The sequence below is a fragment of the Juglans microcarpa x Juglans regia genome, chromosome 8S, assembly GCF_004785595.1.
Source record: "Juglans microcarpa x Juglans regia isolate MS1-56 chromosome 8S, Jm3101_v1.0, whole genome shotgun sequence".
Classification (NCBI taxonomy): domain Eukaryota; kingdom Viridiplantae; phylum Streptophyta; class Magnoliopsida; order Fagales; family Juglandaceae; genus Juglans; species Juglans microcarpa x Juglans regia.
In genome coordinates, this window is record NC_054609.1 from 5649069 (window position 1) to 5674994 (window position 25926).

General features: G+C 37.3%; 1 protein-coding gene across 1 annotated transcript; it reads left to right on the forward strand.

Annotated features, from left to right (window-relative positions):
• Positions 1–24554: 24554 nt before the first annotated feature.
• On the forward strand, positions 24555–25154 carry LOC121244159. The gene has a single exon (XM_041142193.1). The coding sequence runs from the start codon at positions 24555–24557 to the stop codon at positions 25152–25154; it is 600 nt and encodes a 199-aa protein (XP_040998127.1).
• Positions 25155–25926: the final 772 nt, after the last annotated feature.

The following is a 25926-nucleotide window of genomic DNA, read 5'->3' on the forward strand; positions in this document are numbered from 1 at the left end:
TACCGTTTGAACGTATTCATTATGTTCGAACATAGGTTAGAATCGTTCGAACGTAAACATTACATCAATGTATTTACATTTAGAATATAAATATTTCCGAATAGTTGTAAATTATATGTACTACTAAATCTTTAAATTAAAATACAAATAATTAGGATTTAATATCATTTAAATAGTTAATTTTGAATTAATAAAATTAATATTTAAATTAAAATACTATTAAATCTTTAAATTAAAATACAAATAGTTAAGATTTAATAATACTTAAATACTTAATTCTAAATTAATAAAATGAAGTTTGTAAATTAAAATACTACTAAATCTTTAAATTAAAATACAAATAGTTAAGATTTAATAATACTTAAATACTTAATTCTAAATTAATAAAACTAATATTTAAATTAAAATCTGGAATAAATCTTGAAATAATACCTACTAATTATGTTTTTGTTGTATTGTTGTATAAATAATATGTTGTTATTATTTGACATATGTTAGCATATCTCGCATTGTTTGTTCATCAAAATAAACCTTGGACCCGTTCGAGAGTTATCAATCCGGATGAATGCTTGATTGATAACTCTTGAATTATCCAGAGTGGACAGTTTGGGATTGTAAGATCATTCTCACAAACTATAGAACTATATATGTTGTCGTCCAACATTATGATTTTAGTAGATTCATCCATTGTTCTCCGGATATGCAGTTTCGGTGATGGTGCAACGACGTGTTAATCATCAGTGCACACAACCAAACGAGCATATTTGGAGAACTATGAGGAGATGCTGCTGAAATTTTGTTCGACATGACAGATAATAAATCATAGGTTGGCGACTATGATCTTACAATCCCGAACGGGATAGGACCAACTACCCGGTGAAAGGTGGCATACTCATGGATTGGTACATGATACATGGTTGTTTGCTGATGCACATGTGATTGTTTGTAATGAATATAGTCGGCATGGACAAGAGTTGGATGAGAGTTAGCGATCGATTGGGTCAAAATTACAATGTATATGCTAAAGGTGTTAAGAAATTCTTAGAGTTTGCATTGGGTACATGTGATAGTGATGGGCGTATCAGATGCCCATGCAGAGAATGCAGGAATTTGCATTCTCATAAGATAGACTTGGTGAGAGAGCATCTGTTTGTCAAAGGTGTTGATAAGGGTTATACTGATTAGGTCTTACACGGCGAACCATATCCAACTTCATTTGAGGCTCTACATGAAGAAGAAGAGATCGATGAAAATGTACAATTAGAGATTGTTGGAGATGAATACGATGAGGATATGGAGCAAATGTTAGGTGACATCTGTGCGGAAATGTTTATGGATGAAGGTGACACGGACACATCAAGCTCAAATGATGGGGGCCATAACACTTTTGCACGCTTGTGGAATGATTCACAATGTGAGCTATATCCAGGATGCAGAAGACACAGTAAGTTGTTATTTACCGTAAGATTGCTTAACATAAAATCAATGTGTCGATTATCTATTAAGGCAGTCAATATGTTACTTGAGCTATTTAAAGAGGCACTGCCGATAGACAATACTTTACTTCGTAACTTCTATAAAGCAAAAAAGTTGAAACGAGGACTCGAATTTGATTACAACGTAATACATGCATGTAAGAATGACTGCATATTATGTTGGATGTAGTGAATTTGGTAAAAAATAACGAAAGAGAAAACGAGCTACAAATGAGTTGAATTGGACAAAGAAGAGTATATTTTTCGCCCGTACTGGTCGAAGTTAAAATTGCGGCATAGCCTTGATGTTATGCATATTGAAAAAAATATATGCGAATCCGTATTGGGAACATTGATGTCAATTGAAGGAAAAATAAACGATACAATAAACTCAATAAAGGATTTGAAGCGGTTGGGAATAAGACGGGAAATGCAATTGCAAGAAAACGATTCATCTGTCTACATGCCGATTGGGTGGTATACATTGTCAATGAATGAAAGGGTTACATTTTGTGAGTGGCTAATGAAGATAAAATTACCGGACAGTTATGCCTTGAATCTAACAAGGTGTGTGAGAACAAATGATTGAAAAATAACTGGATTAAAAAGTCATGATTGTCATGTTTTCTTACAGCGTATCTTGCCTATTGGTATCCGTGGGTACTTGACCAGAGATGTGCGCATGGCTTTCACTGAGTTGGGTGCATTTTTTAAACACTTATGTGCTAGGACATTGAATGTAGAAACTTTGGATTGAATGGAACCAGAAATTGCCATAATATTGTGTAAGCTAGAAAGTATTTACCCACCATCATTCTTCGACGTCATGGTTCACCTAGCCGTTCATTTACCACGTGAGGCTCGGCTTGCAGGACCAGTTCAATATAGATGAATGTATCCCATTGACCGATTTCTTGAAAAGTTGAAACGTACAGTAGGTAACAAGGCCTGTCCAGAAGGATCAATTGCAGAAGCATATATTGACGATGAGTGGCATACCTTCTGTTCCAAATTTTTCCACGAAGTTGACACTCGGTTTGATCGGCCAGAAAGAAACTTTGACGTTGACCGAGCAAGACAACGGAATGTGTTTTTTGTGTTTTCTCAACAAGTTCGTCCAATTGGTGCAGTGCATAGTTATGACTTGCATGGAAGAGAGTTCGAGAAAGCTCAGTGGTATGTGCTGAACAATTGCCCTGAGATAGAGAACTACTTGAAGTAAGTTTTAACTTTTTCTTAATTTAAATTCTCTCATTTACTTTTAAAAAAGTCTAAGAATATAACAGATTTGTGGTAATCATCAATTTCAGTGATCATATTAACGTGCTCAAGGAACTGGGAGTAAATGATATAAACCAAAACCATGAAGAGGAGTTCCCGAGATGGTTTGAAGAATGGGTAATGACATCACATATGCGTTACTCAATAACCAATGAAAAAATATTAATTTCAATTTTGATATAGTATATGCTTTACTCAATATGTAGGTTGTACAAATGCATGCGAATAATCCAAATGATATATCGGATGAACTGTATGCATTGGCGTGTGGCCCATCGAGACGCGCTGCTCGATATTCTGCATGTATTTCTCGGGGAAGTAGGTATCACACAATGGATCGAGATTGTTATAGGAAAACCCAAAATAGTGGTGTCCTAGTCGAAGAAAGTCATGATGGAGAAAATATTGATTTCTATGGGGTTATTGTCGATATAATTGGAACGAAATATTTGGGAGAGCTTGCGGTGTATCTGTAAGTGTGATTGGTGGGATTTAAGCAATCCTCGTACCGGAGTCCGTGATGATGAAGATTTTTTTAGTGTTAATACATCAAAAAAATGGTATGAAGATGATCCTTTTATTTTGGCTTCTCAAGCATCTCAAGTATTCTACTTAGATGACTCGAAGTTAGGAAATCAATGGCGAGTAGTACAAAAATATTCTCCAAGAAATATATATGATGTTATCCCTCAGGCAGAAGGACAAGATGAAGAAGAATATAACTCTTCTACTCAAGAAGCATACCAAGAGAGTCAACCCGCCTTAAATTTGTTTGTGGATTTGAGCCAGTATGAGATGATTCCATTAAATAGAGAAGATATTGAGGCTGAAATTGTTGATGCGACAGTTGAGGAAAATGTTGAATCATCTGAATTATCTACAGATGATGAGAGTGAATTGTCAAATGAAACTGATACAGAGTATGATTGACCAATTAAGTGTTAACATTACACTTGATGACAAATATTTTACTTATTGAATGTATCAGTAGTTTGAAATTATGCCGCCAAAGAGGAAGGAAGTTCGCAACCCATCTCCACCTGTTCCTAGCTCTCATTCAGACTCACCATTAGAGATTGACTCTACAGAACAAGGTAAAAATTTAATACTCATAAAATTTATTAATTAAGGTCCTATAATAGACATATAAATGAAATTGATTACAATGTTATATTTTATAGACTCTACAGTACAATCTCGTCAAGGTTGAGGCACCACTAGAGGGGTGACGTTGGAAATATATCGGAAGGTGGGTAAGATCAAGGTTAACATTCCTAACGAACTTATCAGGGGCGAAGAACAACCAGCAGCTTGGCTTGCATCGCATGTGGGTGCTCTTACAAGAACTGACGCACCTTTGGCAACGACTTCATGGAAGAAAGTCCCCCAAGATGTTAAAGAGCTTATCAAGAAGCGTTGTTTGGTAATGTTTAAAACATTGATTTAGTAGAATAAATTTCTATATTTTACTTAAATTTAGAATATTATAAATGATAATGTGTTTGTGACTATTTTTTTCAAGGATGATTTCGAATTAAATTTTGGTCAGAGAGAGGAGCGTAAAACTGTGGAAGAGCTTATGGGTAATGCATTCCGCAAATATAAGGCGAGGTGTCATGAGCATTATAATAAGTTTGAGAAGAAGGAAGATGCACGCCAACATCATTTTCAGGATGTCCGACCTTCTGAGTGGGAAAAACTTTGTGACATGTTTGAGGATCCATCATATCAAGTATAATTAAAGTTAATTATTTTACTTGTCCTGTTTGTCATTTCGTTTCATAATATTTTCAATTTCTTTGCAGGAGCGAAGTTCTATAAACAAAACAAATAGATCAAAATTGAAGATTAATCATATGCAGGCTCAAGATCTTTCCATCACCTTTCTAAGAAATTGGTATTGCTATTTTTTTATTGGATATAGTTAATTATTTGGATGAATCATAATGACTTTATATCTTAACACATTTATTGTAGCAAGATTCAGATACTAATTATGATCTGACAAAATTATATGCTGCATCGCACACTGATTGTAATGGAGAGTGGACTCATCCTGATGCCGGTAAAAATTATGTAAGTATTATAACCTGTTTTAATTAAATATATTAGAATATTTATGACGATATTAATTCTTTATCTTATATATGTCTAGGATAAAATGGTTGCCCTACGTGCTGAATCTGCGTCAGATCAAAATTCCTCAACAAGTGATATTGATATTTTTACACAAGTCCTAAGTCAACGTTCAGGATATTTGAGGGGTTTGGGTTGCTGTGTAAAGCCTGGTCGCTCTTCCTCTTCTTCTGGGAATGCATCTATGACTTCTATAGCGCTAGAGAATGCGAATTCCAGAATCGAAGAATTGATTGCAATGCAGCATGAGTTAGAGGCTCAATTGGCAAAACAAACAGATATGGAGATACGCCTCAAACAACATGAAGAACAACAAGAAGAGTTCAGAAGACAGATGCAACTCCAAATGCAACAGCTTATGCAACAGTACAGTCCTCCAAGCAACTGATGGCTTTTTACGTACAGATTTTGGGATTATCTATTTATGTACAAACAATGCCCGTCTCGACTGTTATTTATTTAGTTTGCGCTTATTATAACACTTTTGTGAGTGTTAAATAGTTTCTAATGTATTTTTTCAAATATTATGAATATCTATTTGGTTTTCTATTATTGATTTAAATCAAAGAGATTTCGTTCGAATGAACATAAAATGTTCGAACTCTATGTTCGAACGACAATAGCGTTCGAACGTTAACATAATGTTCGAACGAAATTTATGTTCGTAGAATTCGAACATAACCTATACCGTTCGAACCCATATACTGTTCAACCTGACCATTTAACATTTGAACACAAGGATAAATTCATACTGTTCAAACACGTCACTACTGTTCGAACTTAAAATTGTTTCCGTTCGAATGATATTCTGGGATGAATTTCAACCTTGACAAAAAGAAATTACCGTTCGAACATGTTCGAACGGTTTCCTTCAATTTTGTCCCAAAAGATATTTTTTGGAACGAAATGGTGATTTTCGTTCGAAAATATCTTTTGGCACAGTGATGTTGGAACGACCTTGGGACGAATTTTTTTCATCCCAAAAACTTTTTTGGGATGAAATTGGGGTCTTTTGGGATGAAAATTTTCGTCCCAAAAGACCCTTTTTGTTGTCGTGATATATGCATGGATTGTAAGTAGATTGGTAAGCATGATGTAACTAGTAATTATTAGAGTAATGGTATACAATTTTGTACAAATCACATGATGACATGTCATTAAAGTTAATGGCCTGACATTCTGTACGTAGTGAAAATACAAGAATACCCCAATTTTAATACATTATCGATATTTATTTCCAAACTATCTAATAATTCGGTTTTAGTGTCAAGAGTTTCATAAACTGGAAATGAAAAGTATGAAGAACAGAAAAGTATGATGCACGTAGACTATCTGAAAGGAATTGTATTGAATGAATCAAGTGAATAATAATTTGTGTTTACATCTATTTATAATGAAAATAAAAAATAACTAACTAATGTATATTGTCTACTTTAGCCTTGGCCTTTTCTTCTTTGGACTTTAACTCCATGTTTTCTATATGGGATGCTATACTCCAACAACCCCTCTCAAGATGAACATGAATATTGAGAATATTCATATTGCGTAGAATGTGATGAAAAGGCAATGAACCCAGTGGCTTAGTTAGTATGTCTGCCAACTATAGCCGAGAGGGAATGTAAAACAGCTTGATAAGCTTCTCTTGCAATTTCTCTCGAACCAATTGACAATCAATTTGTATATGCTTAGTTCTTTCATGCTAAATTGGGTTGGTGGCAATAGACATTGTTGATTTGCTATATGTGTATAGACTTGTGGGTTGTTGATGATCAATCTACAAGTCCTACAAGGCATAGACCAACCATTGCACCTCACATGTTGTAGCTGCAAGAGCTCGATACTCTACTTCAGCAAAGGATCTACTAATTGTAGCTTGCTTTTTGGACTTCCAAGAAATTAGGGAATTGCCCAAAAATATTGAAAAACCTGTTATGCTTCTCCTGGTGTCGAGGTAGCAGCCTGCCCAGTCACTGTCTGTGAAGGCTTTGAGTTTAAGTTATGATGATGATGAGAAAAATAAACCCTGCCCTGGTGTAGCTTTCAGATACATGAGGACCCTCATTGCTGCTTTGTGATGACTGACAACTGGTTTTGCTAGAAATTTACTTAACACTTGGACAGAATAAGCAAGATCTGGTCTGGTAATTGTTAAGTATAACAATCTACCAACCAGTCTCCTATACTCTAATGGATCTTCTTAAAGCTATAGATCATCAACAGTGAGTTTGAGATTTGATTCAATTGGAAAAATAGCAGGTTTTGAGCCAAGGTTACCAGTGTCTTGTAATATGTCCAAGGTATATTTTCGTTGGCAAAGTGAAATGCCAATTTTAGATCTTGCTATTTCTAGACCAAGAAAATATTTCAATGGTCCCAAGTCTTTAATTGTAAATTGATCATGTAAGAACTTCTTCAAGAGCAGAATTTGTTCCAAATCATCACTTACTAGCAGCACATCATCAACATAAACAAGCAATGCCATAAAAGAGGTTGTTGACTTTTTGATAAACAATGAGCAATCAAATTTTCCTTGAGTGAAACCATAGGTTATGAGAGAGTTAAACAATTTCTCAAACCATTGTCTAGATGCATGTTTAAGGTCATAGAGACTTTTTAAAAGTCTACAAACTTTGTTGTTCTGATTAGGCAGTCCAGGAGGCAAATCCATGTAAACCTCTTCATGTAATTCACCATGTAAAAAAACATTATTTACAACTAGTTGGTGAATGTGCAAATTTTTAATTGCAACAATAGCACGTAGAAGTCAAATGGAGTAATCTTGGCAACAGGTGCGAAGGTATAAAAAAAATAAAACCCTTCTTGTTGAGTGTAACCTTTTGCCACTAATCTTGCTTTGTGTCTTTCTATGGTTCCATCATATTTGTATTTGATTCTGAATACCCCTTTACAACCAATTGTCTGTTTATTTTTAGGTAAAGTTACAAGATCCCATGTTTTATTTAACTCTAAAGCATGTAATTCATTTTTCATAGCTTGTTGCCATTCTGGAAATTGGACAGGTTGTTTATATGTGTTGGGTTCAGATGAAATTGTTATTGAGGCAAGAAAAGCTTTATGAGAAGATGATAATTTGCTGATAGAAAGAAAAGGAGAAATGGGATAGAAGTTACTTTTAGTAGAACCATCATTAGAAGAAGTTATGGGCTGCATTTGAGGTAACTTGACTGCAATAGTAATCCTATAGAAGAAGGGATGGTTTTTGAATTCTAGTGGATTTTTTGAGTTGTGGTAGATCATTGAAAATTGTATTATTCTAAGATATAGACACATCTTGGTTAGTGTATGAATGAAGGTTATCATCATGATCAGAAGTTGATGAAATAGATTGAATAGGAAGAGCAGTAGGATTAATAATAGTTGTTTTTTGATGGTGGGAATAGGAATGTATATGACTTTGTGGATTAGAAGGTGTGTCTGTAAAAGGGAGAATATTTTTATAGAATGTGACATTTCTAGAAATGAACACTTTATTATTGTTGAGATCCATGAACACTTTATTGGTTAGTGTTCTTGCAATCCTCCATGTTGATGCTAACTGAGATGGATTACTCGGGGAGGAGGAGCTCATCGTGCAATACACCACACAATATGCTTTGAAACGTGGATATAAAGTCATATAGTCATCTTCCCCTATACCTTATAATATCGAATATATATATATATATATATATATACATATAGTGTGTCAAGTAACATGTTAGTATATAAATGTAGTAGCTATATAGCTAAGTTTGAACTTCACATGATGTAAGAACCAAGAGGCGGCCGGCTCCTTGTGTACTGCAAGGTTCAGTACTGCTTGTATGTATTTTATATGATGAAGTACTTGTGCTTGTTTGTGTTATAATTAGTTTGGCTATATATATGTTTTAGTATTTACCCAATGGGAAGATTACTATAAGTTTAACCAATTCCAAGCAATTTTCCTTATGAATTTTAAACTTGTTAGAATTGGATCCTTTTGGGGACTCGTCTCTAATTAATACTTCTTGTCTATAATGCTTTTGGTGGATTTGCTAAAAACTAGGTGGAGTGGGAAACTGAGATGATTATTTAATAAAGTAGAAACATGGTAAGCAGGGCTATTGAGTTGAGCGCTGAAACTTGAAGTTTTCGCAGAAATTAAGTAGGATTATTGCTGCACTCGAGAAGCCAAACTAAACTGCAAATATATATAAGAGAATTATCTTTAGATTATTGCTACGGGACGTGAATTGGGATATTATTTATGATCAACCTTCCAATTACAAGGTTGAGAGTGGATCTCAATTACAAAAAATAACCATAATATACAATTTAAGAAGGGTAAGTTATAACCATCTGCCTATAAGCTGACGAATTCAGCCTAGAATTCTTGCATCTAATTCTAACCACAACAAGGGTCAAATAGTAGGTAGCTAATACACAGGTTCTTACATCTCCTAGAGTATAATTCAACTTGAATTATATATATATATATATATATCTTACTAGGATCATTCGAGATTTTATGTAAACAATTAAAAGGAATTGAAAGATTTGTTTCTTTTTTTTTTTTTAATTGTTTTGATGGCTACATGGCCCACAAATTTGGATTCTTGATACTCAAACCTCTGATTATATGATACCTTCTATTGATTATTTTACTTCTATTACCATTTCTGTTAATGCTTCTATGACGTTTTCTAATGGTCAATTTGTGTCCGTTACACATATTGCCTCTGTTTCTATTTTTGAACATCTTGTTTTACATGATCTTCTGTGTTCCAACCTTTAAATTCAAATTGATTTCCATTAGCAAGTTAACATAATCACTAACTTGCTGCTTTTTGTTTTCCTTTGACATTTGTCTAATACAGGACCTGATTCATTGGAGGTTGATTGGAGTGGGTAAATTGCAAGGAGGTCTCTATATACTGCAATTGTTAGGCCTTTCTATTTCTAAACCTAATTTTTTTTCTAGTACATATGCTGTTTGTTTACCTGAAACAATATCCTCACATGTTTGCTCCATTTCTTCCAAATGCTCTAATTATAAGCTTTGGCATAATAGATTTGGTCATCCTTCTAATTCCAGAATGTTTGTGAATAATTTTGTTCCTAAATTGACTGTCCCATGTAATCCTTGCATGATTTGTCCTTTAGCTAAACAAAGGAAATTACCTTTTCCTAATAATGTTCATTTGTCTGCTACTATTTTTGATCTTGCTCATTGTGATGTTTGGGGACCATATCTTGTACCTACTGTTGAAGGTTACAAATATTTTTTTTACTATTGTTGATGATTCAACTCGTGCTATATGGTTTTATCTTCTTAAGCACAAATCTAAAGTTTCACATATTTTTATAATTTTTTATAAAATGGTTAAAACACAATTTCATTTAAAAATAAAATCACTTTGCACTGATCATGATACTGAATTTTCATTTGCCCCTTTCTTGCATCAGCAAAGTTGTGTTGAGACTCCTCAACAAAACTCTGTTGTAGAGAGAAAACATCAGCACATTCTTAATATAGCTAGAACAATGATGATTCGGTTTGATCTGCCTATTAATTTTTGGGGTGATCCTATTTTAACATCAACTTACCTCATTAATATGCTTTCTACTCCTCTTTTAAAACAGAAATCGCCTTTTGAGCTTTTGTTCGAAACTTCTCCCTCTTATGCTCATTTAAAAACTTTTGGTTGTCTTTATTTTGCTTCAACTCTACAAAGATCTCAAACCAAATTTGATTCTAAAGCTCGAGCTTGTATTTTTCTTGGTTATCCTTATGGCATAAAAGGTTACAAACTTCTTGATTTAAAAACTAATCAATCTTTTATCTCAAGAAATGTTATTTTTCGTGTACATATTTTTCCTTTTACTTCACAAAATACCACTGATTTTTCTTCTATTATACCTTCTATTTTTCTAGTTGAATGTTCAACTTTACATTCTTTAACTATGCCTTCAACAGCACCTTTTGTTGATTCATCTCTTAACTCCTCTTTACCTTCTTCCCAAAATGATTCAAATGATTCTTCTATTCTGCCTTCTTCCCCAGTTCCTGTCACTGTTCCATTGCTTTCTGATCTGCCTAGAAGATCTTTTAGAATCAGAAAGGTACCTGGTTATTTGTAGAATTTCATTGCAATTCATCTTCTGCACACTCCATATCAAATCCTTCAACAATTTTTTATTCATCAGGTTCTTCTTCCCTTTTGACTTCATCTCTTAAATACGATATTTTCAATTTTCTATCTTATGCTAATCTTTCTTCTTCACATATATCCTTTGTCATGTCCATTCCTGCCAATACTGAACCTGAGTTCTATCATCAAGCTGTCAAGTACATTGGAGAGATACCATGTCAGCTGAGATTGCAACCTGGGAAATTAATAATACATGGATTGTTACTTCTTTACCTCCTGGTAAGAAGCATATTGCTTGCAAATGGGTTTATAAGATTAAGAATCATGTTGATGGTTCAATTGAAAGATATAAGGCAAGGTTGGTTGCCAAGGGTTATACCCAAACTGAAGAATTGGATTATTCTGAAACTTTTTTACCTATTGATAAAATGGCTACTGTTAGAATTATTTTCGCCATTGCTGCTGTAAAAGGCTGGCATCTTATACAGCTTGATGTAAATAATGTATTTTTACAAGGGAACTTATCTCAAGAAGTGTACATGGTCTTACCTCCTGGCTTTCATGTCAAATGGGGGTCCCAAGTTTGCAAGTTGAAGAAATCACTCTATGGTTTGAAACAGACCTCACGGTAGTGGTTCTCCAAGTTTTCAACTTCTATACTCAGTATGGGTATTAAGCAATCCAAAAGTGATTATTCTCTGTTTACTAAGACTGAGGGTTCATCTTTTATTGCCCTTCTTGTCTATGTTGATGATATTCTCATTGCTAGTAATGATATGACATCTGTTGAGCTTTTGAAGTCCTTGCTTGATGAGAAGTTTAAGCTTAAGGACCTTTGTAAGCTCAAATATTTCCTTGGTTTGGAAGCAGTTCGGTCTCCTGCTGGTATTTCTTTGTGTCAAAGAAAATATTCTTTGGAGATTCTTCAAGATGCTGGTTTACTTGCTTCTAAACCTATTGCCTTTCTTATGGAACAAAATATTAAGTTGAGCAAGGATGTGGGAGACTTGTTGCCTGACCCTACAGTTTATAGAAGACTTGTAGGTTGACTCAGCCAAACTTATGTTATTATGTCAATAGGCTTAGCCAATACATGGCTTAGCCTAGACATCCCATTTACAAGTAGCCTACAGAATTTTACAATATATCAAAGGTACTCCTGGTCATGGTTTTTTCTTCCCAGCTGCCAATACAATGTCTCTCAAAGCTTTTGCTAATTCTGATTGGGCTTCTTATCCTGACAGTAGTAGATCTACAAGTAGTTATTGTGTTTTTCTTGGGGATTCTTTAGTTTCCTGGAAGACAAAGAAACAGACTACTGTTTCTAGATCTTCGCCATAGGCTGAGTATAGATCCATGGCATCTTCCACTTGTGAAATCATTTGGTTTCTCACTCTCTTATCTGATTTTGGTATTTCTCATACTCATAGTGCTCAACTTTTTTGTGATAGTCAGGCTGCATTACACATTGTTGCAATCCAGTCTTCCATGAAAGAACAAAACACATTGAGCTAGATTGTCACTATATTTGGGAAAAAATTCAAGCTAGAGTTATCAAGACTTTTCACTTAGCTTCTAGTCATCAACTTGCTGATATGTTAACTAAACCTCTTGATTTTCAACAATTTCATCATTTAGTTTCCAAGATCAGAGTCCATTCTATATACTCTCCATCTTAAGGGAGTATCATGAATTAAAGTTATTTTTTAATTCTTTTATTCATCTTTGTATCACATGTTAGTCACATGTCTCTTATTTCTTCATGTACTACTATAAATACCGTCACTGTACACAGATGTAGAAATACTTTTACATAATATTTCAGTCTTTTATTTCTCTCTCTCTCTCTCTCTCATGGCATCGCGTTGGCTAGCATACGTGGTCTCTCAGTGGTTTCATGGTGGAGAGGAGCTATGGTTGCAGCTAGTGGTTTCATGGCTTCTGCATGGGATGTGGACTGACCAGGTGCTGCAGCATGGTCTTCATGGGGTTGGGAGGCAAACGTGGTATTGTTGGACAGACATGAGATGGCTCACGGTGCAGTTTGTGGAAGATGGACATGGGTTAGGCAATTTCTATGTGCAGGAGAGAAATACATGTGTATATATAGAGGTGATGGTAAAAGCCTAGAGAAAGGAAAGGGAGAGACGTGCATGTCATGGAGTTTATAGAGGAAATCATTTAGGGATTTTATTATGAAAAGGAATCTAGAATGCTAATAGTGTTTGGACTCTAACACTCACGAATTTGGAGTAAAAAATAATAGAGTCTTAACTCTAGCTTCAAATAAATATAATTTATTCGATAAACTTTTATATGGGTTTTAACTCATTTACTAAGCCTAATAAAATTATCTATAATTTATCCCTAAAAATATAGGATCGAGTCGTTACAGTATCACATGAGGAGTTCAGGAACGTGGTTAAGGAGATTTGGCAGAAACCATCACTGGAGTTGGGGCTTACTCACCTAGCTAGTAAATTAAAAAAAACTCAAAGTGGCTCTAAAGGAATGGAACGTTAGGGTGTTTGGCAGGATAAAGCATCATATAGAGAGTTTGGAGGGGAAAATTGAGAGCCTGGAATTCCAGTTGCAAAATCAATTCTCGGAGGACACCGAAATGGACCTACTGGTTACAAGGGAGGAGCTGACTTTGAGGAAGCAACGGGAAGAAAAAAGTTTAGCTTAACAACTGAAGTTTAATTGGTTGGAGAAGCATCAGCCTGTTTTTTCAAATCCTTTAAAGCCATGTCGAAAACAATGGTGAATGAAATGAGACTAAAGGATGGAAATATTATTAGAACATCGAAGGCTATCCACCTGGGCAGAGTGGATTTTTTCTGTGATTTTCTTTGACCTAGGCCGCAAAGGGAACCACCGGATTTGTTAGATTATGTGAACATTGAGGTTTCTGAGCAGAAGAACCAAATGCTCAAGCAGCTTCCTTCAATCCAAGAAGTTAAAAAAGTTATGTTCTCCATCTCGATAGACAGCAGCCCGGGTCCATATGGGTTTGGGTCAGGATTTTATCAATCATGTTGGGCTTTGGTGGAGGTGGACGGGGTGAAAGCTGTTAGAGAATTTTTTTAGTGGTGCCCCCTTGCCGAGGTTTTATTCGGCCTCTCATATAGTCCTAATTTTGAAAATTAAAGTTCCAACGGGCTTTGAAAAATTTAGACTTATTAATTTGTGCTCGGTGGTGTATAAGGTATGCTAAAAAATTCTAGTGAAGTGGCTGTCACCTATATTGGGTAGACTGGTTTCTCCGAAATGAGGTGCCTTCCTTCCAGGTCGTAGTATTTTTTAGAACATCTTTTTGGTCCAAGAGAGGGTTCACCAAATTAATAAGCAAGTTCATGATGGAAACGTGCTTATTAAAGTGGATATGGTAAAAGCATATGATAGCATAGATTGAGACTTTTTGGGGCATGCGATGGGGTCTTTCGGTTTCTCTCAGGAAGTCTGTGGGCTAATCAACCATTGCATATCATCCTTGTCATTCTCAATAGCCATGAATGGGACTACAGAAGGCTTTTTTCCTAGTGGTTGTGGGTTACGCCAAGGGGATCCGGGGATCCATTGCTGCTATACATTTTTATTCTGGTCGAAGAAATACTGTCCAGGATGATGAAAAATAATTTCACCCCAAGGAAAATAAAATCGTTCAGCCATCCTCGTGGAGCTCCACTTATCTCACACTTGTTTTATGCTGATGATATCATGGTCTTTGCTAATGGAGGTAGTGCATCGATTAAAAAAATCAGGGAGATTTTCCAAAAATATGGGGAGTGTTCGGGACAAGAAATGAGTAAAGAGAAGATAGCTATGTATTTTGCCAAAACCATTCCTGCGGGTAGAAGGAGGTCCATGTTGCGTTTGATAGGTTTCTCGGAAGGGGCTTTTCCCGTTAAATACTTGGGGTCTCCGCTTTTGTCGGGAAGCCTCAAAGTGAGCCATTTCGACGAGGTAGCCGTATGCATTAGAGCAAAATTGGGGGGCTGGCAGCATAGAATTCTTCTGTTGAGGTAGGTGGTTGCTAGCATGCCGATTCACCTTCTTTTGTAGTGCAAGTGCCCCAAGGCTGTCTTGAGAAAGTTGAACCAGCTGATGAGCAATTTTTTCTGGGGCCCCTCGGAGGGTAAATCGAAAAGGAAATGGGTAGCTTTCTCCTCTTCATGTATGCCAACACGGGAGGGTGGTGTGGGGATTATGAAATTTACAGGAAGTCCAATGTGGCGCCCCTGACCCCCATGTGAGGAGATACGGAAATCGAGACACCAGGATGGTGACAACAGGGTCACACATCCCAACGATAGTGCCAAGTGTGTGTACATGCAACAGTGTACAATAAACAACGCAGCGGATAATTAAGTCAACTAAGTACCAGAATGGTTAATACAATTTAAACAATCAGAAAAAAGGTTTAAAAATTATACAGTCATCCAAAATAAATATTTTACAGTCTCAAACCAAAACGAGTGATCCCAGATCACTCCCCGGGTGGAGCCGAATCCTCAGGCTCACCCTCAGCCTCATCTGCATCGAAATCTGCGTTACCACAAAATGGTACCGCAGATAAGTATAGACTAAACACCTACGAGATAAAAATACATTAATGCGACCAACATGCATGCATATGATGAAATATGCATTAGATCCAAAAATACTATTTTTCCCGAAAATAGATATTTTCAACACACGCCAAAATCCCATTTTGGCCCAAAAATAATACTTCGTTATTTTCCTAGAAAATGACCCAAATCAATAAAATCCTCATTTTCCTAGAAAATAGCCCATTATTCCATTAACCAATGCACCATGATCTACCCTAGGGATCATCCGCACGTCCTGGCTTCGTAGCGATGCTCAGTTCCGCGCCCAGCGCGTTCGTGGCCAAGCACCCACTACGCAACGAGCGATGCCCAGTTCCGCGCCCAGCGAGTTCGTGGCCAAGCATCCTCTAGCCCCCACCAGCAGAGGGGCCATAGAGTCAGCACGAGACCATCTCGTCCGATCCCATCGTCGCCCAACGAAAATCTAGGGGACGTCACTCCATATATTCTGCTCCGGAGTAACCAGAGGAGCTCCACCGAGATAATGCCCCATCTCAGCTTGGGGTCATGATACACACTCACCCAAAATCTCTTAACACATGAAAACCCAGTTTTCATGAAACACATGAACATGAATACATGTACACAAAAACCCAGTTTCCTTTACAAACATGATCATGCGTGCAATATGCCATGTACATGAACAACACCAAAACCAACAACCAACAATTCACAATACCAACCAAACACACAACTCCATCCACAATCCATCCGACTCCTCGGACTCAGTCCGGCATGTCCAACTGGTTCACAATAATATGAGTTAGTGCAAAAATATATTTAAATCACGATACTTCTTTGGAAAAATACTTACAGTGCTATATAATAATTTTCGAAGGATCATGGAGCTGTAAAAGGTGGCGACACAGCAACGTAACAGTGTAAAATACACTGTGGCCGTGGGCCTCAAATACCCACTTTTGAATGGGGACAAACTAAGACCCGAAATTGATAGGGTAGGGTTTAGAGAGGTCGGTGAAGCTAGTGGTGGTGGTGGTTTGCCGTGGGTGGCGGCGCAAATGGTGGTTTTAGGCCAAAGATGACCAAATCGAAAATGGAGGTAGATAGGCTTCCCCAGTGACGGATCGGAGCCGGGGTTGGGTCCATTGGGTTGCTAGGAAGTCGAGGATGAAGTGGTGAAGAAATGGTGGCCGGTGGTGGCGCGATGGCTGCGAACGAGCATAAGAGGTGACGCGGCTTAGTGTTGCGCGTGGAGGCTAACGACGGTGATGGAGGAGCTGAAATTACGGTGGGGTGATCTCTGGTCGAAAGGGAGGTGAGAGTGAGGTGCGGTGCGGCTCATGAGCGGTGCTAGTTGGAGAAGAAAAAACGGACGGGAGAAGAGAGGGAGGTCGCGCGCGGGAGAGAAACGGAAAGAGAAGAAGAAAAGAAGAAAAAGAAAAGAAAGAAGAAAAGAAAAAGAGAGGAAAGGGAAAATGGAGGGAAAGAAATGAAGTCCAATCCCCACATCTTGGGTCACAAAAATGATCCAACGAAAATGATTTTAAAACAGCAAATCCATTAAAATAAATTAAACGTAATGATAAAATGAAAATAAAATAATTAAATCCCACAATCAATTAATTTACAAAGAAGAACAATTTAAATGTACAACAATAAATAAATATTAAGAAAACATAACAATTTAATTTTCACAATTTAAAGATCATAAAATAAACCATTTAAAATATCCGATAATTTTAAAACAAGAGAATAAATTTTTGAATTATTAAAATAATCATTCAATAAAAATACACTAAAATATGGGGTGTTACATCCTCCCCCCTTAAAAAAAATTCGTCCTCGAAATTAGCAAGGTCAAACATTAACGCTAAAACAGGAATAAGATTCAACCAAGAGCAAACTTAAGAAACATACCGCCGGTCAATCAAATAAATACAGATACTGCTCTCTCATGACAGCTTCTCTCTCCCAAGAGAAATCTTGAACCAACGGATCGCCCCATGACACATTCACCAAAGGTATTGTCTTAGACCTTAACCTTTGCTCTTTCCCATCCACAATCTGTGTCGGTGCAACTTCATAAGAAAGATTAGGCCGAAGTTCAATACGTTCAGGGTCGACAAAATGCGGCTCTGGCTGTCCAAAACTCTTCTTCAAAGACGACACATAGAACACATCTTGGACATCCCCAAAATAATCTGGCAGGGCAACCATATAAGCAACTAGCCCAACTTTCTCTATAATCTGGAAAGGACCAACATACCTCAGACTAACCTTTCCCTTCTTGCCAAAGCGCTTAACCCCATCATCGGAGAGACTTTAAGGTAAACCCAATCAACCATCTCAAATGATAAGTCTATTCTCCTTGTATCTGCATAACTCTTTTGGCGACTTGGCTTCCGCCATTTTAGTCCTTATAAACTGAACTTGGTCCTTCATTTTTTGAATTATCTCAAGCCCAATCAATTTACTTTCGCCAACTTCATCCCAACACAACGATGATCTACACTTCCTCCCATACAAAGCTTCATAAGGGGCCATTTGAATAGAGGAATGAAAACTGTTATTATAAGCAAACTCAAATAGTGGCAGATGATTCTCCCGACTCCCTTGAAATTCCATGACACAAGACCGCAACATAACCTCAAGAGTCTGAATAGTACGCTCTGATTGACCGTCTGTTTGAGGATGATATATAGTACTAAACTTCAACTTAGTGCCTAAAGCTGCCTGCAAACTCTTCCAAAAATGGGACGTGAACCGCGGGTCCCAATCTGACACGATACTCTTGGGCACTTCGTGCAAACGCACTATCTCCTTAACATACAACCGAGTCAACTTATCCAAAGAGTCAGTGTTATTGATAGGTAAGAAATGGGCACTCTTGGTCAATCGGTCAACAATCGCCCAAACTGAGTTCTTTCCACTAGGAGTCCTCGACAAACCCACAACAAAATCCATAGAAATATCATCCCACTTCCACTCAGGAATAGGGAGAGGTTGAAGTTTACTAGCAGGTCCTTAAAGCTCAGCCTTAACTTGACGGCACGTGGCACGTTTCTCAAAAAAAATATGGCGATATCCAACATACTTGTATTAGTCCTCCAGCGGCACATCACGACCAGTATTCCTAGATGACTATGCTAACCAAAATCTTATTTTCCACAAGAACCTTAATACAATATCCAGAAAATTCCAATGATCAGTAGCTCCATACAATAATCCATGCTAACCTCAATCAGCTCCTATGCTACAACTTCTAAACCTCTATTGAATTCTACCTTTGGTAACCTAATGGCCACTTCCAAAGTTAAGCATCAATAACAAATTGCACAACCAAAAGATTAATCTTTCAACTACAAGCATCATCTAAAAATTCAAGTCACCACTAATTCCTCAAGATCAGCGCAAAATCCGAACTCCTAACTACAACCACAAATATCACGCTTCTGCTGCACACCCTGATAATTCGCCACATGTATAAAATTTATGTCCTCATAAAAACTAGCACCATCGAGTACAAGGTGGTTCCATACCTACTAACCAGAAAACTCTTACCACCTTTTGGTAGAAAATACTCTTTTTCTCAAAACCAGGAGTAATCACTCATATTCCTCAATTAACTCCTGCTGTCTTGATCAAAATCAATATTCAGAAAATACATCTATGATCGTAGACAGAAAACCAACCTCAGCATCCCAAATTTAAAATAAGCAACCTCAACCCAAAATATATCCGTCTTATCTACGATAAGGAACATACCTTAAAAGATTCGATTCCAACCTGACCAACCAAAAAGAGCACCTATAAACTTTTATCCTATAATCTAAACCCAAAAGCTCATCACCGACATTCAGAATAACATCTACTCTAGCGGTGACTAAACTCATTACGAACCATCATTGACCTCACCAAAACATTATCAAAACCTATTTGATAACTCGCCCGCCTACTTCTACTCCTATAAACTAGTATTAGTACGACTAGTTCCTTCAATAACACATCACTATTAAACCTCAAGGTCAGCCATATTGCTCAAATCATCAATCCACCAAAAGCCAATGCAAATCACCCAAGGATCCTAATGCTTTGATTAACTCACATACTTGATCATATTATTCATCGCTAATGCCTAAGCTTCAACTTCCAAGATCTTATCATACACCAAACATGACAACCAATCAATCTCTCTTCAAGTTAAATAACAATGTCCTTAATTCAACCAACTGGATGCTCAATCTCCAAAAAAAGTATAACCTCAAAATTTAAATTCCTAGGTAACCTCAAGTCACAATTAATTCCTATAGATAGTCACAATAATTATTGTCAACCATCATTCTATTGAGTAATCCATTTCGACTACACACTCCGATTGACTCACCAAAAACTCTAAACCAAAATCTCTTGAATTTAATACTATTTTATTTATTCATCTTCAACACCTACTCAAGACACTTCTTCCAAGCCAAAATTGAGAGAACGACCCCTATACTCTCCAAAATGCATACACACTCACCACTACTACGCATCGATCTCATGCACACTTAGCTAGAACCAATAATCCTCCAAACGTGCAAGTGATCTGTCACTACCATTTCCATCATCTGGGCCTATATCCTCGAAATCAACAAGAATCATTTTCTACGTCTGCACCATCTATTATTCCTTAAAATTGATATGGCTTAAATCCTCAACCTGTCACTAACCTTGAGCTAAAAACAATCATTATCTGAACTAGATCATCTTCAATCCTCGAAAAATACACAAACTAGATCATTACCTTCCATTTCCAAAGAAGTTCTCTCCTAAAAATTCTCATATCAGTAACTCAACTCTGATCAATCCCAATTTAATGGTTACCAACTAATCAATTGATAGAATAGACCAAGCTAGCGTACCAAGTCTACAAAACTAAGAACTCAAATCCTATTATAATTCAACCCTTCAACTCTGCAATTTTAAAACCTTAAACCAGATAAAAAATCATTTCCCAAAATCTTGAAGATCCATGACCTTAAATCTAAAACATTCACTTAATAAAACTTGAAATTCTAAAACCCCGAATGTTATTAAACTGCTTATCAAAGTCGGCAAAATCGAAAACTTCTAATCTAAGTAATCCTTCAAATGCTTGTTGAACCTATCACCTTGAATCCAATAAACTTATTTCCTAAAAACTATGAGACCTCAAACCTTAGGTGACATTCTCAAAAATTTAACATTGGAATTCGTTGAACTTACAACCTCCTACTCCATAAACTCACTACATAATTTCTACGGAGGCGACGACCTCAATTAACATAAGTGATTTAAAACTATTTCCCTCCTCAATTGCGACTTCAGTTCCTACTCCAAAGAGTTCACCTAGATCATGTCGTTCCCTTCAAGCCTCGATATTAAAACAAACCAGTTGCCAAGAATTCAGGCCTACTACACTAAGTGTTCAAGTCTAACAATGACATTCACAATCGTACCATCTTCCTGTCATAGCACAACTCTTAACCCGCTTTTCAACTCCGAACAAAACAAAATAAAATAAAATTCCATAAATAAATAATATACAACAAAATGAATAAAACCAACAATAAAATATCATAAGATAAAATGAATAAAACAAATGAAGTAGTGCACAATAAAATAATTAAAAAAATAAATAAATAAAATAAAATAACCTGCCACAAAATAAAACAAATAATATAAAATAAACAAACAAGTAGTATACAATAAAAGAAATAAAACCAACAAAATATAAAAACATAAATAAATTAAAACCATTAAAATAACATACTTCAAACTAAATAATTTCAAATCACAACTTTAAAACTTTCTGGTACTCCGCCTATATGACACGTGGTTTTACCCAGAGCCGAACTGCTTTGATATCACCTGTGGTGCCCCCGACCCCCATGTGAGGAGACACGAAAATCGAGATGCCAGGATAGTGACAACAGGGTCACACATCTCAACGATAGTGCCAAGTGTGTGTACATGCAACAGTGTACAATAAACAACGCAACGGATAATTAGGTCAACTAAGTATCATAATGGTTAATACAATTTAAATAATCAGCAAAAAGGTTTAAAAATTATACAGTCATCCAAAATAAATATTTTACAAGTCTCAAACCAAAACGAGTGATCCCAGATCACTCCCCGGGCGGAGCCGAATCCTCAGGCTCACCTTCAGCCTCATCTGCATCGAAATATGCGTTACTACAAAATAGTACCGCAGGTAAGTATAGACCAAACAACTACGAGATAAAAATATATTAATGCGACCAACATGCATGCATATGATGACATATGCATTAGATCCAAAAATATTATTTTTTCTGAAAATAGATATTTTCAGCACACGCCAAAATCCCATTTTGGCCCAAAAATAATATTCCGTTATTTTTCCAGAAAATGACCCAAATCAATAAAACCTCATTTTTCCAGAAAATGAATCACATAAAAATCCTTTTAATCAACACACGCTATTTTCCCAGAAAACAGCCCATTATTTCATTAACCAATGCACCATGATCTCCCCTAGGGATCATCTGCACGCCCTGGCTTCGTAGCGATACTCAGTTCTGCACGCGGCGCGTTCGTGACCAAGCACCCACTATGCAACGAGCGATGCCCAGTTCCGCGCCCAGCGCGTTCGTGGCCAAGCATCCTCTAGCCCCCACCAGCAGAGGGGCCACGGAGTCAGCACGAGACCATCTCGTCCGATCCCATCGTCGCCCAGCGACAATCCAAGGGACGTCACTCAGTATATTCCACTCCGGAGTGACCAGAGGAGCTCCACCGAGATAATGCCCCATCTCGGCTTGTGGTCGCGATACACACGCACCCAAAATCTTTTAACACATGAAAATCTAATTTTCATGAAACACATGAACATGAATGCATGTACACGAAAACCCAATTTCCTTTACAAACATGATCATGCGTGCAATATGCCACGTACATGAACAACACCAAAACCAACAACCAACAATTCACAATACCAACCAAACACACAACTCCGTCCACAATCCATCCGACCCCCGAACTCCTCGAACTCAGTTCGGCATGTCCAACCAGTTCACAATAATATGAGTTAGTACAAAAATATATTTAAATCACGATAGTTCTTTGGAAAAATACTTACAGTGCTATATAATAATTTCTGAAGGATCATGGAGTTGCAAAAAAGGTGGCGATACAGCAACGTAACAGTGTAAAATACACTGTGGCCGTGGGTCTCAAATACCCACTTTTGAATTGGGACAAACTAAGACCCGAAATTGATAGGGTAGGGCTTAGAGATGTCCGTGAAGCTAGTGGTGGTGGAGGTTTGCCGTGGGTGGCAGCGCAAAGGGTGGTTTTAGGCCAAAGATGACCAAATCGGAAATGGAGGTAGATAGGCTTCACCGGTAACGGATCGGAGCCGGGGTTGGGTCCATTAGGTTGCTAGGAGGTCGAGGATGAAGTGGTAAAGAAATGGTGGCCGGTGGTGGCCCGATGGCGGTGCACGAGCACAAGAGGTGCCGCGGCTTGGTGTTGCGTGTGGGGGCTAACGGCGGCGATGGAGGAGCTAAAATTACAGTGGGGTGATCGCCGGTCGAAAGGGAGGTGAGAGGGAGGTGCGGTGCGGCGCACAACGGTGCTAGTTGGAGAAGAAAAAACGGACGGGAGAAGAGAGGGAGGTCACGCGCGGGAGAGAAACGGAAAGAGAAGAAAAAAAGAAGAAAAAGAAAAGAAAAAGAGAGGAAAGAGAAAATGGAGGGAAAGAAATGAAGTCCAATCCCCACATCTTGGGTCACAAAAATGATCCAATGAAAATGATTTTAAAACAGCAAATCCATTAAAATAAATTAAACGTAATGATACAATGAAAATAAAATAATTCAATCCCACAATCAATTAATTTAAAAGGAAGAACAATTTAAATGTACAACTATAAATAAATATTAAGAAAACATAACAATTTAATTTTCACAATTTAAATATCATAAAATAGACCATTTAAAATATCCGATAATTTTAAAACAAGAGAATAAATTTTTGAATTATTAAAATAATCCTTCAATAAAAATACACTAAAATACGGGGTGTTACATCCAATGCTCGCTCTTCATGAAGTTTGCTTGGAAACTTTTGAATAAAAATTCGTTGTGGGCGCAATTCTTCAAAGCCAAGTATGTAAAAATAGATCACATCTCTTTGGTGAAGCTGCACAGAGGAACACGTTTTTGGAAGGGAATTATGCTAAGTATGCCGCATATTCTTAACAATGCAAGATGGCGAATTCGGGAAGGAAATATTTTCTTTTGGCGTGATAAATGGCTGGAAAACAAACCTCTAGAGAATGAAATGCGCATTACCGCACGACCCTCTCTTAAGTGTTGGAGTGTAGGCTCAAAAATGGATGGGATGTGGACTTGCTCGGAAGCCTTGTGGGGGAGATTAAATTGGAAGAGATTCTAGATGGCCTAGGTCAACATAAGGAAGGTGAAGATTTGCTAGTATGGACTCCAAACGTAAATGGTGGGTTTTCCTCTAAGAGTGTGTGGGAGTGTGTTAGAGTTAAAGCACCAACAATGAACTCGACTGATAGGGTTTGGAATGCGACTCCAAAAAAAATACTCGGTAACTATGTGGAAGGCGATGAATGCTTGCCTTAGTGTGGATGATAAATACGAAAGCTGGGCATACCCACGATATCAAAGTGAGAATGTTGTGGAGAGGGGTGTGTGGAGGATCAAGATCATGTGTTGGCTATAGGTAAAATTGATGAGGAAATATGGCATAAAGCATCTATACAAGTGGGCATACCTTTTGATCCGCATAAATCGTGGAAGGTAAAAATATAAGTACGGCTCAAGCACGTGGCTCGGTCATCCCAAAAAGGGCACTTGATTGGTCTCATGCCTTCTATTTTAACTTGGTCTCTTTGGTTGTGGTGTTGCAAAGTGAGAATGGAAGGTCAGACGAATTTAATGGGGTCTCTATGGCAGTCGATCAAGGCTGCAATTGCCTGGGTTGAGGTTCGTCTAAAAGCTGGAAATAAAATGCAAAGTGGGGATGAGAAGTTACTGAATGCACTTGCCATACCATTTAAGGTCCCCAAGGAGAAAAGAGTGTGCATTGTAAAATGGCAAAAGCCGGTGAAGGCATGGTTTAAACTGAACGTCGATGGAAGCAGCCTCGGAAACCCATGCCGTTTGGGGGCGGGAGGGTTTATAAGGGACGATGAGGGGAGGTTGAAGCTAGTGTTTTCCATAGGATTGGGTCACGGCACAAACAATTCGGTAGAACCCATGGCTCTTCTCCATGGCTTGAGGTATTGCAGAGAACTTGGACTTGTGCAGCTGGAAATGGAGTTAGACGCTCTGTTAGTGGTGCATTGGCTGGAGAAAAAGTTGTGTGGGATCTGGTACTTAGAGGAATATTGGGAAGAAATTCAATGGCATCTCTCTAAAATGCAAGTTGTGGTAAGGCACGTTTTGTTACGCCCTGTCCCCGAGGGTCCGGAGAGTTTACTCATGTCGCCTAAAAATCATTTTCCATCCACATAGTACATAATCAAAATTTTCTCTATCTCACAAACTACTCATTAATTTACATCAAATACTTCAGTATAATTAATCCAAGACAATACAAAGTCTTAATAAAAACATCAACCTCCCAACAAATCATATTATCAGAACGCAACAAACTTACTGAATAACAAAACCCTCAATACTCATGTAAACCTTCTCTGCTTAAATCACTATTCTCAACTCCTCTTACCTATGCTCCATATTCTTGATCCTCAACTGGAATATTCAAATCATCTGAAAATATTGCGGAGATAAGGGGTGAGTTATCAACAACTCAGTAAGCCGAGAACATATACTAGCGTGCAAACATGCGCATTTTCAGAAAGTTCAATATGCAAAAACAAAACATTATATTTTTATATGCAGATCTCAGAAACGTGTTATCAGAAAATCAGAGCGACTTTTCAATCTTTTCATACTCCAAAAGAGTCAACTGTTCATATTTAAAGATCCATTTCATATTCAAAAACACTTTGGCATAACATAACCTGAACATCTTCGTCATATCAAAACTGAGCATCTTACAGAGTAGAGACCATGTTTCACCCCCGTAGTAGGGTTGTGCTATCCCCGGTGGCCAAACTGAGCAGAGACAGAGGTAAAATCTTTCTTTTATTCTTCTCGGAGCCCCAAGTGTGCACACAGGAAAGACCACAATAAAACTACTTTGTTTCCAAAGTGGGTGCACTCAGAGACAGAGAAGTTGGTACCAATCCAAACAGAGCAGAGCAGAGACAGAGTCAGATAA